Source organism: Cinclus cinclus, chromosome 20, assembly GCF_963662255.1.
Source record: "Cinclus cinclus chromosome 20, bCinCin1.1, whole genome shotgun sequence".
NCBI classification, from domain to species: domain Eukaryota; kingdom Metazoa; phylum Chordata; class Aves; order Passeriformes; family Cinclidae; genus Cinclus; species Cinclus cinclus.
Genome location: NC_085065.1, coordinates 10603899 through 10619176, shown reverse-complemented (window position 1 = coordinate 10619176; position 15278 = coordinate 10603899). Strand labels below are relative to the sequence as shown.

Below are 15278 nucleotides of genomic sequence, written 5' to 3'. Positions count from 1 at the left end.
AAGACAAAAACCACCTTCTAACAGAGTGGGAAAAGGCACCGCTGGAGAGAAGTTTTACCAGTGCAGTGAGTAATTGCAGGAACTGCCAAAAAACACTTCCCAAATTTCACTTCCCACTTCACACCCTACCACAGGTCACTCTGCAAAGCCTCCCATGGAACTGGTGGGGTCACAGTTATTTGCCATGAGGAAGGGCAGGGAAGGTTTCTCCTTGGAGACACTCCCTGGACTCTTCCTGATTTCCACTCGGAGATCTGAAAGCGTTGATGCATAATTCCTAATTTTCCTGCCCCACTCAGAGCATGGCTATGCCAATGAGACATTTAGCAGCCAAAATTCCTGCTGGAGACACCGAGCAGAGCCATTCCAGAGCAGAGCAGGGACGGGGAGGCTCTGGGGCAGCTTCCCTCCCCTGCTGCTGCTCTGCACCACGGTCACACAGAGGCCACCAGCTCCTTTTGGCACCTGGGCCAAGCAAGGATCGTGACAGACCAAAAATAGTCCCTCCCTCATCAGGCAGGGCTGGGAGACACCCTGTGATCAAAGACGGGGAAGCACGAGGAGCGAATGCACTGCCCAGTAGTCGCAGCAGAGCAGCTGCCTGACACTTGTGGAGCTTCCTAGAGCCCGGAGAAAGGATGTGAAGGAGGAGGATGATATGGAGGGCTCAGCAGATGTTCCATTGGAGCTCCTCCCGTGCGTGAGAGAACGCACAGAGCCGCTCGACGGAAAATGTGCATCCAGAAGTGGACATGGCACTGGAGATGAGATAATTATTAAGGCATTTCTATTCTGGAGCTTTTCTGCGTGGAGTTTTGCACAATAATAAATGTCAGCGTTGGCTTTCTACACGCACACGCGTTCCCTGGCCCAAACAAACAGGCGGCTCTCGGTCACTGATATGTCCCCAAGTCTGTCCCTTTGGCCACAAATAGCTCATTGCCCTATTTGAAAGGTTCCTGGTGGAGTGCAGCCAGATTTGCCCGGCTATATTTACCTAAGATCACAAATTGGGCCAGCTCCCTCCCAGCTCTGCTGCTATGTATAAAGGGGAAGGATACAAAATAAACCAGCAAACACAGGATCGATTTTATAACAAAGTGTGTTCTGCACTGACTGACGGTGCTGAATCTGAGAGCTGTGCCCACACTTCATGGGGATGGTGAGGGGATACCGGGAATACTGGGAATTTCCTGGGAATACTGGGAATACTGGGAATTCACTGGCAGCAGGTTGTCTGGGTATAACTAACTCCTCTTTTTTGGGGGGTGACACTTCGGGGTGGGTGGGAGTCGCGTCCCGGGTGGTGCAGAACGGCCCCGAGGGGTCGATGGAGCCGATGGGGAGGGGGCGGGACTGGCGAGTCCTCGGCCGGGACTGTCGCCGCTGTCGCCGCTGTCGCCGCTGATGCTCCGGTAACCGCTCGGCGCCCGCCGCTGCTCCGGGCGCTGCCGCCAGGTGGCGGCCGAGGGATCGGGATCGGGATCGGGATGGGATGGGATTGATCGGGATGGGATAGGATTGATTGGGATGGGATTGACTGGGATTGGATTGATCGGGATGGGATGGGATTGATTGGGATGGGATTGATCGGGATGGGATTGGATTGATCGGGATGGGATGGGATTGATTGGGATGGGATTGGATTGATTGGTATGGGATTGGATTGATTGGGATGGGATTGATCGGGATGGGATGGGATTGATTGGGATGGGATGGGATTGATTGGGATTGGATTGATCGGGATGGGATGGGATTGATCGGGATGGGATAGGATTGATTGGGATTGGATTGATTGGGATGGGATTGATCGGGATGGGATGGGATTGATTGGGATGGGATGGGATTGATTGGGATTGGATTGATCGGGATGGGATGGGATTGATTGGGATGGGATTGGATTGATTGGGATGGGATTGGATTGATTGCGATGGGATGGGATTGATTGGGATGGGATTGATTGGGATTGGATTGATCGGGATGGGATGGGATTGATTGGGATGGGATTGGATTGATTGGTATGGGATTGGATTGATTGGGATGGGATTGATCGGGATGGGATGGGATTGATTGGGATGGGATTGGATTGATCGCGATGGGATTGATCGGGATGGGATGGGATTGATTGGGATGGGATTGATCGGGATGGGATGGGATTGATTGGGATGGGATTGGATTGATCAGGATGGGATTGATCGGGAGGGGATGGGATTGATCGGGATGGGATGGGATTGATTGGGATGGGATGGGATTGATTGGGATGGGATTGATCGGGATGGGATGGGATTGATTGGGATGGGATGGGATTGATTGGGATGGGATGGGATTGATTGGGATGGGATTGGATTGATCAGGATGGGATTGATCGGGATGGGATTGATTGGGATGGGATTGGATTGATCGGGATGGGATTGATTGGGATGGGATTGTTCGGGATGGGATTGGACTGATCAGGATGGGATTGTATTGATCGGGGTGGGATTGATTGGGATGGGATGGGACTGATCGGGATGGGATGGGATTGATCGGGATGGGATTGGACTGATCGGGAGGGGACTGGATTGATTGGGATGGGATGGGATTGATTTGGATGGGATTGGACTGATTGGGATGGGATTGGTCTAGAATTGGATTGATCAGGATTGGATTGATCAGGGTTTGGATCAGGATTGGGATTGGATTGATTGGGATTGGGATCGAGATTGGGACAGGGATCGGGATCAGACTGATCAAGACTGGGATCAAGACAAGGGTCGGGATTGGGACCATGACAGGGATTGGGATGAGGATATGATGGGATGGGGATGGGGATGGGATGGGGATGGGGATGGGGATGGGGATGGGGATGGGGATGGGGATGGGATGGGGATGGGGATGGGGACAGGGATTGGGATCAGACTGATTTGGATCAGGACAGGGGCTGAGACTGGATTGACCAGGATCAGAATCAGGACCAGGACTGGGATCGGGACTGGGATCAGAATCAGGACCAGGATTGGGATCGGGATCAGGATCAGGATCAGGACTGGGATTAGTCCAGACTCTAAAGGGGGATGGTAAGAAATAGTGAGAGTGGCTTTGTTACATGGGAAGACAGTGACAGGAAAAGGGGTAATGGTTTTAAACTGAAGGAGGGGAGATTTAGATGAGATATTTGGGAGAAACTCCCCCATGAGCTGTGGCTGCCCCAGCCCTGGAAGTGTCCCAGGCCAGGCTGGAGCAGACTGGCCTGTGGAAGGTGTCCCTGCCCATGGCAGGGGTGGCCCTGGATGAGCTTTGAGCTCCCTCCCATCCCAAACCATTCCAGGATCCCATGACACACCTGAGTGGGAAATTCTTGCGCATTATTGAAATCCAAGATGACTTTGTGTTGCTTGGCCTTGAAAAAAAATTGAAGAAAACACTGAGTGGTGTTGAGATCAGAATTCCAAGCCAGAATTCCTGGCTTTCCAAAGAGCAGCACGAGGCCAAAGCAGATCTTCCCAACCTCACAGTGCCTTTGCTCAGTGCTCATCCCCAGCAATTCCTCAGCCACCAGGACTGACTTCACAAAACCTGTAAATCCTGGAAGCAGCTCCTGAACTGTGATTTTTAAGCTCCATGAAAACACCATTTTCAGCCCAGATGAAAACTTCCAACTTCTTGTTTCAGCCTGGTTCTGTCACACTTCCCCTTGTCTGTCTGGAAGTGACTCTGTTGTCAGATGCTTCTTCCTTTTCCCTGCTTTGGGCCTCTCCTGCCCACCACAGACACCAGCTCCTTCTGTTTGCAGGTTCCCAGCTCCAACCAGCAAAGAATTAAGAGATAAAATAAACTTACAGACCACTTTTTCCCCTCCTACACAACATCTCTGATGCCCTGAAAGGTACCTGTTATTTCCTGAAGTGAGCTCAGACCTCCTGCACAGTGTGTGAGAAACAAGGGATAAACAAGGGGATAAGATCCTGTCCCACATCTGAAACCCAACTTCACAAAAACTATGCACTAAATGACATGATAACAGGGAAGGAGATGCCAGCTGCCCTAATGAATGGTGGTGAGCAAGGCTGGAAAAATAAATTATATCATAATCTCTTATTATATCCCCTTTGACATAAATTAATCTTGACCCGGAACAACGGTGCTGCTTTCCAAGGGAAAATAACCAGGGTGAAGTTTTAATCACGAGTCAGGAGGCCAGTGCAGGGTGGTTTGTGTTTGCTCTCTGTTGTTTAGAATTTTGCTCTAGCTGGTAAATTTTGTGGAAAAATCAGGGATGGGGTGAACAACTTTCACACAGAAATTCCAGTTCCTGCCTCTTAGTGGTGGCTGGGAAGGAGCTGCTGAACCTCAGCTTCAGGATTTGGTTCTTTGGAAGCCCCAAGGAGATGTGCAAGAAGAGCAGGAAGGTCCTGTTGTTCCACCACGGAACTGCCCAAAATACATCCAGCTTCTTCCCTTTGGGCTGGTGGGAATTTTCCTCCAATGAATTGGGAATGACTGGAGGCTCAGGTCTGTGTTCCTGCTGGGGGATGCACGTGTCGTTACTTTGGCTGGGTTTTTGGGAGCCTTGTTTGCTCAGCCCTACAATGGGGATGGAAAAAAAAAAAATCCCTGGGAAATCCTCGCTGAGAAAGAGCAGATGGGGGAGGAAGAGTCTCCCTCTCATTTATCCTATTTGTTTATCCTATTTATCTCATTTATGATATTTTTCAATTGTCCACCGTCCTGCAGGAGCCTTTCCAGGTCCTGTCCTAGAGAGGAAGGATAAAGAACTGGCTCTACCCAGAACAGAAACCTGGAGAAGTGAAGGCTCCAGGGAGAGCTCAGAGCCCCTTCCAGAGCCTGAAGGGCTCCAGGAGAGCTGGGGAGGGACCGGGACAAGGGATGGAGGGACAGGACACAGGGAATGGTTTCCACTGCCAGAGGGCAGGGAGGGATGAGGAATTAGGAAGGAATTATTCCCTTGGAAAGTGGTGAGGTCCTTCTCTGGTATCAAGAGAAACAGGATATGGAGGCTTAAAACCTGTAGCTGAAGAGAAGAAAAGCCCCATGTGCTCTCACAAGGCGTGTGGTGGAGGAATGTTCTTTATTCTGATGTCTTTATTAATATTTTAAAAATCCAGAAGAACTGCATGCTTTGCTATTCATCACTATATGTTGTGTTTGTACAGGGATAAATGAAATTAAAGTAGCAAACAGAGAAAAAGCCAGGCTGGTTGAGAGCAGTGGTTCCCCAGCATCCTGTCTGCAGGTCAGGATGGGATCAGAAGCTGGAGACAAAAGCAGAAGAAAATATAAAGTAGCTTTTCTTGAATTAACGTGCCCAGGAGAGAAGTTTCTTCCTGACCATCACAGCTGACCCAGGCACACCTTTCCAGCCGTGTTCATGTATTTGTGTTTATTATTTTGCACCTCTCTGAGCCAAAAAACACAGGACAAATCCCTAAATCAGCGTCCTGGTACTTTCACTGCCAGCAAGGCCATTCCAAAGGAAGAATTTTTATATATTTTTTTTTTTTCCAGGGGCTCACAGGGAAGAGAACTTGGGGAGGGAATGGCAGCTGAGCTTCCGAGCTTCACAGGGGGAGCTGCTTTGGCACCCAGCACCTGGAATTGGCACCTTGGGAAGGAACGTGGGGTTTTGGTCTCTTATCCCAGTAATACCTCAGCTCTCTCAGCTCTCCGAGTCCCTTCACTCTGTGATGGAGCAATGCCCGCGGGTGAGCTCTCGCAGTGCAGCTGTGTCCATGGGGGACATTCCCTAGGGACAGAAATCACGGGATCACAGGGCAGAGCTTGGCAAGTTCCAGGCTGCCCTTTCTGTCCCACTCCTGGCTCTGCTTCCTCCTCCAGCAGGTTTCCCAGAGCCACCCCAGAGATTACAAACCCTCACCTCTGTCACCCTCACCCTCCTTGAGTGTTTCCCAATTATTTTCCCTCCCTTTTCCCACAGTTTAATCCTATCTTTTCCTGTCCCATCCCCTCCCCATCCCGATTTTCTTTCCCTCCAAATGTAATTTCTGTGTTTGAGAGCTCTTTGTCTCCCAACCTTTTTTAGGGCTGAAACACCATGAGCCATTTCCCTCCTTCCTCCCTGACAGCTTTTCCACATCTCCCAATTCCCTTCCAATTGTTCCATGTCTTTCCCAAAAAGGGGTGCCCAGCATTAAATAAAAGCATCCCAGCCAGGACCTGAGGGCAGTGGAAGGGTTAATTCCCATGTCTGGAAGGTGATATTCTATTTTATTCAATCCCAGTGCCGGTTTTTTTACAACACCACAGAAGTATTGAGACCCTTCCACACTTTCCTACATTTTCCTACATTCCTTTCCATTTTTTTCTAGACTATTTCCCCCACGTCTGCCAGTGTTTAAATCCAGGATACAAGAAGAGGGTTTTTACTGCACTTTTAAGTGGTTGCTCCTGATGAATCAGCACATAAAACAGGCTAATTAATGAGTTTTGGAATAATGAACACCCCCCCAGGCTTCAGTTTTATCTGAAGGGATCATGTTTATCCAAAGACAAGTGCTAGCAAAAGAGAACTACATTAAAAAAATCCAGCAATCCTACTACTACTACATGGAGTAAATTGCAGGGAAAAAAAAAAACACTCAGCAAGCTATTTTTTCTTCATTAAACGCGATGAGCTCATAAAAAACCAATTAATTAGTCAGAATGATGTGAATGACTCGTCAGACCTAATTTTAGCAGCCTAAAGTTAGCCAGCATTTCCACAGCAGTCGTTTCATCTCCTTCAGCAATAAGTGGAGAGGGATGAACATTTCCAGGATAAACTCATCCTGCTGCCCTCAGCTCCCTAAAATCCCAAGGAAGGTGGGGTGAGCTCCCTTGTGGAGACAGAAGAATTCCAAAAACCACAGAGAACAGGCAAACATTGAATTTCTTTGCTTTGGGTGAGATCAACCCCACAAACTCCGATACAATTATTTTATGTTTGCAGGGTAATTAAACACAATGCAAATGAGCTGCAATCATCAGGGGCAAAAAGCATGATGAGACATTGCTCACTAAATAATTACAGAGATGTGCAGAGCACGGAACTTCCACGTCACAGACACCTTCAGAGCATCAACGTTTTCCTTTTTTTCCCAGTTTGAGTCGACAGAGGAGTTGTTGGATTTCTCTGTGAAGGATCATTTTTACACAGCCATCTGAGACAACCATTTTTCATTTTGACAAAATCACCCTGTTTGTTCTCCAGATTGATCTTTGTCTTTGCAAGGAAGTGCAACACGCTAAAAAGAAAAGCAAAATGAAGTGAAACGAAAGAGGATTTGATATAAAATATTGCACAGCTCACTCCAGACATGATCTTCTCCTCAAGGCTCAACCTGATCTTGCTGATTTTAAAACTGGTCTTGTTTAGATTTATTTTTTTTTAACCTCCCGCATCCCTCCAGCTGCTGAGGGAATTGCACCTCAGGGAATGGCTCATGATTCGGGAATGAAAGCTCTCCAGGATCCCGGTGTGAATCCCACAGGACTGGGCAGGGTGTGAACAAGTGTCCAAAGCCACCCAGGGTCAGTTATTCCTTTGTCTTACAAAGAACAGCCCCATAGATTCCCTAGAGGAGCTCTGGGATGAGGCTGCATCCAAGGAATCATTTGTTGGGATAATGGAGCTTCAGAACCTCCTGAAGGGACTGGGAATGGGCTTTCCAAACCAATGAGGCAGCTTTGAAAACCCTCCCCAGAGGGCACAGGGCATGGTCTGTGTGCCCTGCCGAGGCCATTCCGTGTCTCTGGGCACGGCCAGCCCTGGTCCCTGCAGGGGAAGGAAGTTCACACAGGGTTTGCTCAAGTGCAGGGATTCTCTGGGCATCCCAAGGGGAAGCTGCTCCCTTGTGCCCACAGCACCCAGCAAGTGTGACAAGGTGGGCACGCTGTCAGCCAGGTGTGGGATATAAATACTGCTGCACACGAGTTCATTGCATTTGAGCAGGGGAGAATTTGCTGGGAGGGGTTTTAGCGGCAGGAAAAGTCAGATTTGGGACTCTATGGAGAGCCTGCTCAAGGTCACAGCTGCTTTCCTGTAGGAAAACTCTTCGGGACGCTGGCTGGAAGCTGACACTGGCTCTTCAGGATCCTCACAACTGGTGACGAGGGCAACAGCGCTGAAAGACTTTTGGTTCGACTTGATTTCCAGGGCTGACTTCTCGGCCGGCTTCTCCTTTGCCTTCTCGGCACGGTTCCACTCCTGCTCCTTCCTCTCCAGCTGCATGGCGCTGCAGTGTGGGGCGTACACCTCCGTGGTCTCCTCGAACTGCAGGCAGTCCACCTTGTAGTGCTTCTTCTTGACGTGCAGGACATCGTTGAACCTGTGGCCCCACAGGATCTCCCTGGGCACGTAGGAGCTCCGGGACTGGTGGGAAGTGCCGGTGGAGTCGCCCGTGTAGACGAACGTCACCAAGATCTCAAAGTTGTCCTTGGCCAGAGCTTTGCGGTCCAGGCCGTACAAGGGGCTGTCGCTGTCGATCTCGTGGACCACGGTGACCGGTGTGACCAGTATGATCTGGTCGTTGAGCAGCTTCAGGTCCCGGTACTCCATGGTCATCCTGCCCTCCTTGTCCTCCTTGTAGCGCAGCAGCTGCGCGCGCACGGAGCCCTCCACCATGTGGTTGGGCCGGAAGTCCCCGATGCGCCACATCAGGCAGAACTTGTCATCCCTCAGCCCAACCACGGCGTGGTAGCTGAATCGGATGGTCTGGGCCCTCTTCCGGGCCGTGGCCATCTTGGCCAAGGCCGCCCCGATGATGAAGGTGTCGATGATGCAGCTCAGCACCGACTGCAGGATCACCATGAGGATGGCGAGAGAGCACTCCTCGGTGACGCAGCGGTACCCGTACCCGATGGTGGTCTGCGTCTCCAGGGAGAACAGGAAGGCTCCCGTGAAGCTGTGCACGTTCGCCACGCAGGGGGTGACCTCTTCGTCGCCGAACAGGTCCCCGTGCTGGATGGCAATCAACCAGAACACCAGGCCGAAGAACAGCCACGACAGCACGTAGGACAGGGAGAAAATCACAAACATGTGGCGCCACTTGATGTCCACCAGCGTGGTGAAAATGTCCACCACGTAGCTCTCCCACTCCCCGAAGATGTGCTTGAAGTAGACGTTGCAGCTGCCATCCTTGTGGAGAAATCTCTTCTGCAGCCTTTTCACCTCCTTGTCCGGGCTTTCCCGACAGGCGCCACGGTAACTGACCTTGTTTCCCTGGATGTTTACGGGCCTGTAGCAGCCGCTTTGGTCATTCATCTTCCTCATCTCTGCCTCAGCTTACAGAAGGTCCCAGGGGTTGCTTTCTTTGTTCATTGGAAATCTATGAAATAAAGGAGGAAGTCTGTTTTTATTTGAGTTTCCAAATCTGATCCCGTTTACTCTGTGGCCATCACGGATAATTTTTGGAAGGGCACAGGCTGTGACATCCATTACACAGCTCTGCTCAAAACCAGGCCTGGAAATAGGAGACAGTTACAAATTCAACCAGTTGGAAATGTCTTTATCAACCCTAAAGTTTGGTCTGTAGATGAAAAGAGAAATCAAAATCTTTGTGGCGACCCTATTGTGAGTAACTCCTTTAATGATCCCATGAAGCAACATTAAAAGCAGGATGAGCTCCTCTGAGCACTCACAAATAGCATAAATCACCTAAATTTGGCCAAATATTGGAGGTAATTAATTTTTTTTTGCAATTTTCATTGTTTTCATCCATTAGAAATAAAAAAGGGAGAACCCCTTTATTTAGAGCTAAAACTTCAGTCACATGGGCAGGGAAATTCAGTGCTGGTGTGTTTCAACCAAAAAAATGTATCAAACACAACAATCATTCATCATTATTTATGATCCAGCATTGCCCAGAAAAAACCTGCTCTTGTGAAGTGAACTTGACTGAGCTGGTGCTACAGAGACATGTTTGTTCAATTTGGAGAAAATTATTTACATTTCAAATGAAAAAAGAAACCCCTCTGAGGTCCTGGAAAACCTCTGAAATCCTTCCTTAAAGCAAACAAAAATACTCAGCTGCCAAAAATATTTAAATCTTGATTAATGAGTTTGAAGCAAACATGGAGGGTGTTAATGAAGTTGTGGGTGACACAAATGTAGGGTAGGAAGTGATGTGGATTAGGAGATTCCTCTGTCAGAGCAGAGAAGAATTGAGCAGTGCCAGTCCTGGGCCATATTTAGTGACCAAGAACAAGAATTATGTTAGAAATTGAGACCTCATCTCCTGGAATCCAATAAAAACCACATCATTTAAAAAGGCAAATCCTTTTCCTGCAGGTCTCCAGCTCCTTCCAAGACAACCCAACCATTAACACAAAAACCAATCAGAACTGATGGGGACACAGCAGAAAAATTCCAATATTTTGCTAATTTCATGCTTCTAAGTGATACTTCTAAAGAAAAACAAAACCAAAAACAAACACCCCCACCCCCCCCCAAAAAAAAAAAAAACAACAATATTTTTGTGGGAAACCTGTCATTATTCTTCCAGAAACTTCAAGTTTTTGATGGAAAAATGAAAAGCTCTTTTCCCATTTTTAAGCTGGTTGCAGAGTTCGGATGTAGGTTTTCAGTGGAGCCAAGAAATCCATGGAAAATGAATTTAAGAAAAGTGAATTTCAGAAAAACCAGCTTTCCTAGGGGAACTCTTTCCCTCAGGTCTCCACTCCCTTTGCCTGAGCAGAAATGACTGCACACACTTCCAGGCAGAGGAGAGTCAGACCCATGGAGTGTAGAACATATTGGATGGACTGGATTAACAGCCCAAGAACTCTCCCCTCATCCAAGGAACAATGACAAGCATGCAGAGACATTCATCCAAAAACACTTAAAAGCCAAACATAGTTTCCATTTCTTTTTTTTTTCTCTTTTTTTTCCCCTCTTTTTTTTTTCCAGTCCAGAAATGAATGTGACATATGGTGTCGTAGCCTCAGAATGTGGCCTTCATTAAAAAACACAACATTAATGTTTCCAAAAATACTTCTTGGAATGGGGTCTTTGGAAACATTCATAGGGTTTGCTTTACTCAGTTTTAAACAAACAGTGCAGCCTGGTCTGTTGAAGACACTTGACCCAATATTTTCGAAGTCATATTTAACAACGAACAAAAACTGGAAACTGTTGAGGGTTGGGTTTTTTGTTTGTTTTTTTTTTTTTTTAAGGACCTCCTAATGTGAGGTGTGAAAATGGAGTGAGCTGTAATCAGCAGCCAGTGTGATCTTAAATAAAAATATTTGTAGGGCTTTGTGTTGAGGGGCAGCTCCAAAGTCTGCTCTCCGACAGGGACAGGAACCAGGCAGTGCTGCAGCTGGGCCAGGGGAGGTTTTGTTGGATTTTGGGGAAAGGTTCTTCCCCCAGAGGAATGGGCACAGCCCCAAGAGTTCCAGGAGTGTTTGGACAGCACTCCCAGGGATGCACAGGGTGGGATTTTGTGGTGTCAGGGCCAGGAGCTGGACTGGATGATCCTTCCTCCCTCCCAACCCAACATTCCGTGGTTCTATTGCTTCTCTTACTGACTGCACCAAACCAGAGCTCCTTGAAAATGCTCCCAAACATCCCAGGCCTCTGCAAGGGACTCAGCTTCATGAATCAAAGGCTCCTGAGTGGATCCCACTCTCTGCCGTCACCATCCCCAAATCTTCACATTTCCCAAAACTGTGTTTTGCTGGCACCACCTTCTGATTTTGGTGGGGAGAACCTTGGATGGTGACACGCAGCAATGGGGTAAAGGCCACTCTGATTTCCTGGGCATCTGCCACTACCAGGAGTCAACTCTGACGTGAGTGACTTTTCCTGGGAACTCTGGCTCTAAGCAGGATCTCTCCTAAGTACAAGTTGCAATTATAGAAATGCTCCCGAGGATGTCTGAGGTGAGTTTTTGGTATAGGAAGCCATGGAACAGGTTGGCATCTCTGGAAAGAACCTCCTCAGCCACTCCAAAGCATCAAAAAAAGGTTTCCCAGTATTTTGGGTGTGCTTAAACATAATCCAAACCTGCATTTTCAAGGCCACCTCTTCAAGTCTCTCGAGTGTAATAATAATAATAACAATAAATAATCATGCATCGTGGTTAATAACTCTCTGACACTGATGTTGCTCAGAACATTCAGGTCCAATGAACCCTTCAGTGTTCCTGGATTATGTAAATCAGGATTAGGATCTGTCCCTCATTCCTGGGGACACCATGGCACAGACATGTGATTTCCCTGTTCCAGACAAGCCCAGGGAGTTTGGGAACCCAGATGTTTCTCCCTCCCCCTGCTGAGGCACTCTGACTCCTGCAGAACACGCAGAAGAATCTGATTATAACCAAATTATTACCAAAGACCAGAGAGTCCCAACCAGGATGATGACCTTCAACCCTAGAGTCATTCCAAAAGTCTGTTTTTCCGAACTGGAAATATTTGAGACGCATCCCTAAGAAAGCCCCACGATTCCATGAGAGGTCCTGTTACCTGGCAAAGATTAGCAAAGGGGGTGGGGGAGGATTTAAAAACATTCTCTACTCACTAAAGCTCAGGGATCTGTTGTTGAAAATGACTCTCAGATGTTGCCAGGAAGCGTTTTCACCTTCCTCTAACACTGACACATAAACCCTCCCCCTTTTGTCTTGCTTTTACTTTCTGTGGGTTTTTTCCTGGATTGCTGGGCATGTTTGTGCACATCATGAGCCTCCCCTCGCATTGCAGCACAGCTGAAGTTCACAGGATTTTTGCTCTCCATTCCTATAAATGCATTTCCCCTTCCCTTCAAATGAAAGTTTGTCAGAGATAAAAATAAAGCAGCAAAGCCAGGCAGGGTGGTGGGGAGGCAGAAACAGAGAAATCTCAAAAGATTTCATTAGGGTAAATGGCAAAGAGTTGTTGTAAAGAATAAATGTATCAGAGTTCAGAAACCAGAATAATTGTTAATTATCTAAGCCAAGGCCGGGATTTTGCTGTGCTGGATCCTGAAATGCTCAGGGAGATACAGAACTGCTCCAGAGAGCTGTGTCCAGGGGCCTCCACACTGAACCCCAAAGTGGTATTCTTTAACAATTTCACCCCAGTCAGACACAGGAGGAAATTCCTGTATTTCAAAGGTCATAAAGGAGAGCAGTGGCAGAACCAGGAACAAACCCAGCACCTGCTTTTACCCAGGGCAGAGCTGCCACAAAGCAAACACCAGCAGGAGCAGATTTTCTTGTCATATTTACATTTTCATGTAGCTCCTCTTGAGCAGAGCAGCTGTGCCAGAACAACTCCTGATTGTCAGCTCGCTCAGAACAGTCACTCCAAAGCTTCGAGCATCAAGCAGAGCCTTTCAAAGACTTTCAGTGGATGCAATTGTCAATTTAATCCCGATATTTGGAGTTTAGGGCTCAGTGTTTTGTGAGGATAATCCCTCTTGCACCGTAACCTAATACCTAACAAATTGCTGCTACACCCCTTTTATGACTCCCTTTTCCCATCGTGTAAACAATAGGGGTGAATTTTTGTTCGGTGACAACTCCACTCAACAGCCTGTTTGTAAAACATTAAGCAAAACAATGTGAAGATCTGGGTCCCAGGATAATTCTGTTCTGAGATCAAATCAAAAAGAAAACAACCCCAAACTTCCAAATTAAGTTGGGTGCTCACTGTCACCCCCGCACACAGGAGTTGTGTCTGTGTCTCTCCAGTGTTCCTTTAGCAGTCACCTCAGTTTCCTGCTTCATTTTGGAAATGATCTGAAAGGTTTCCAGTTTTTGTCACTGTTGTGTAACCCTGGAAGGGTTTCAGCTCAGAGACCAGAAATGTGACAAGTCAGAACCTTCGGAGCTGCTTTGGGATTGGCTCCAGCACTTGTTCCTTTAAAAAAAATCCACCACCCGCAAAACTTAACTAAATCTATTGTAGGGCAGCATTAAGGCTCTTCCTTCTTTCTTTCCTTCCTTCCTCTCTCTCTTTTTGTTGCAAAGGGATTTTTCCTGGTACTCACAGCCAATCTTTCTGATCTGTCCTCCCACTGTGCCAGGCTGCTCCAACCCCAATGTCCAGCCTGGCCTGGGACACTTCCAGGGATGCAGGGGCAGCCCCAGCTGCTCTGGGCACCCTGTGCCAGGACCTGCCACCCTCCCAGCCAAGAATCCCTTCCCAATATCCCATCCATCCCTGACCTGGGGCAGTTTAAATCAACATATTTAATGTTTGTCAGCTCAGACCCTCACAGGTCACTGAAGGGGAAAGGGAAGACAAAATCCCCTAAACTGAGCCCGGAGCCAGAGCTGGGGGAGCAGGGATGTAGGGGAGGGGTTCCCCTAACAGAGCACGACCAGGAGCACCCCAGCTGTGCTGCCTGTACAGATGGAGCACATCCAGTGGAAGCTTCAACCCTACATCCACTGTGACGTCCTTGATGCCACCAGAGTGAAGCTTTTAAAAGGCTCCAATTTCCCTTGAAAGCAAAAATTTTGTTCTTCCCATGCCTTCAGCTGAGCCAAGTGAGTGCTGCAGGTCACCAAGGGCTCCACCAGCCTGGGGCACGCAGCTCTGCAGGCGTCACCTCGCAGCTGACACCTGCCCCCTCCAGCAATTTTTGTACAAAACCCTTTCAGCAGCAGAAAATATTGCAAGCAAAAATATAAAAGTAAAAATAAAAGTAAAGATAAAAGTAAAAATAAAAAAATAAAAATAAAAATAAAAATAAAAATAAAAATAAAAATAAAAATAAAAATAAAGATAAAGATAAAGATAAAGATAAAGATAAAGATAAAGATAAAGATAAAAATAAAAATAAAAATAAAAATAAAAAATAAAAATAAAAATAAAAGTAAAGATAAAAATGAAAATGAAAATGAAAATAAAAATAAAAAACAAAAATAAAAATAAAAAATAAAAAACAAAAATAAAAATAAAAAATAAAAAAACAAAAATAAAAATAAAAAATAAAAATAAAAATAAGAATAAAATAAAAAATATATTATATGTTTATATATACACACAATATTTACATATTCTATATTTTTATATAAAAAATAAAAAGGAATAAAAGAAAACACTGGTTGACTTTAAGGTCCCTTCCAACCCAAGCCATTCTGATTCAAATACACCAAACCCAGAGCAAAATATTACTTATTTCTTAGACTCCTTACTCAATATCTCCATACAGACAGAAACCTAAAGTATCAATATCAAAGTGTTTATTGAGCATTTTAAAGACCAGACATAGACACCAAAGAGCAGCAGAGCTTTGCAGGGATTTTTGAGTCACGCAATGGTGCCGTGATCCCCACTGGAACAACTCGCAGCAA

General features: G+C 46.9%; 1 protein-coding gene across 1 annotated transcript; it reads right to left on the bottom strand.

Annotated features, from left to right (window-relative positions):
• Positions 1-7987: 7987 nt before the first annotated feature.
• On the bottom strand, positions 7988-9268 carry KCNJ16 (potassium inwardly rectifying channel subfamily J member 16). Its single transcript, XM_062506155.1, has one exon. The coding sequence runs from the start codon at positions 9266-9268 to the stop codon at positions 7988-7990; it is 1281 nt and encodes a 426-aa protein (XP_062362139.1).
• Between the last annotated feature and the right edge of the window lie 6010 nt (positions 9269-15278).

What these genes read in the sequence shown, in the direction of transcription:
- KCNJ16 (XM_062506155.1), bottom strand. Translation starts at nt 9,268, where the DNA reads ATGAGGAAGATGAATGACCAAAGCGGCTGCTACAGGCCCGTAAACATC.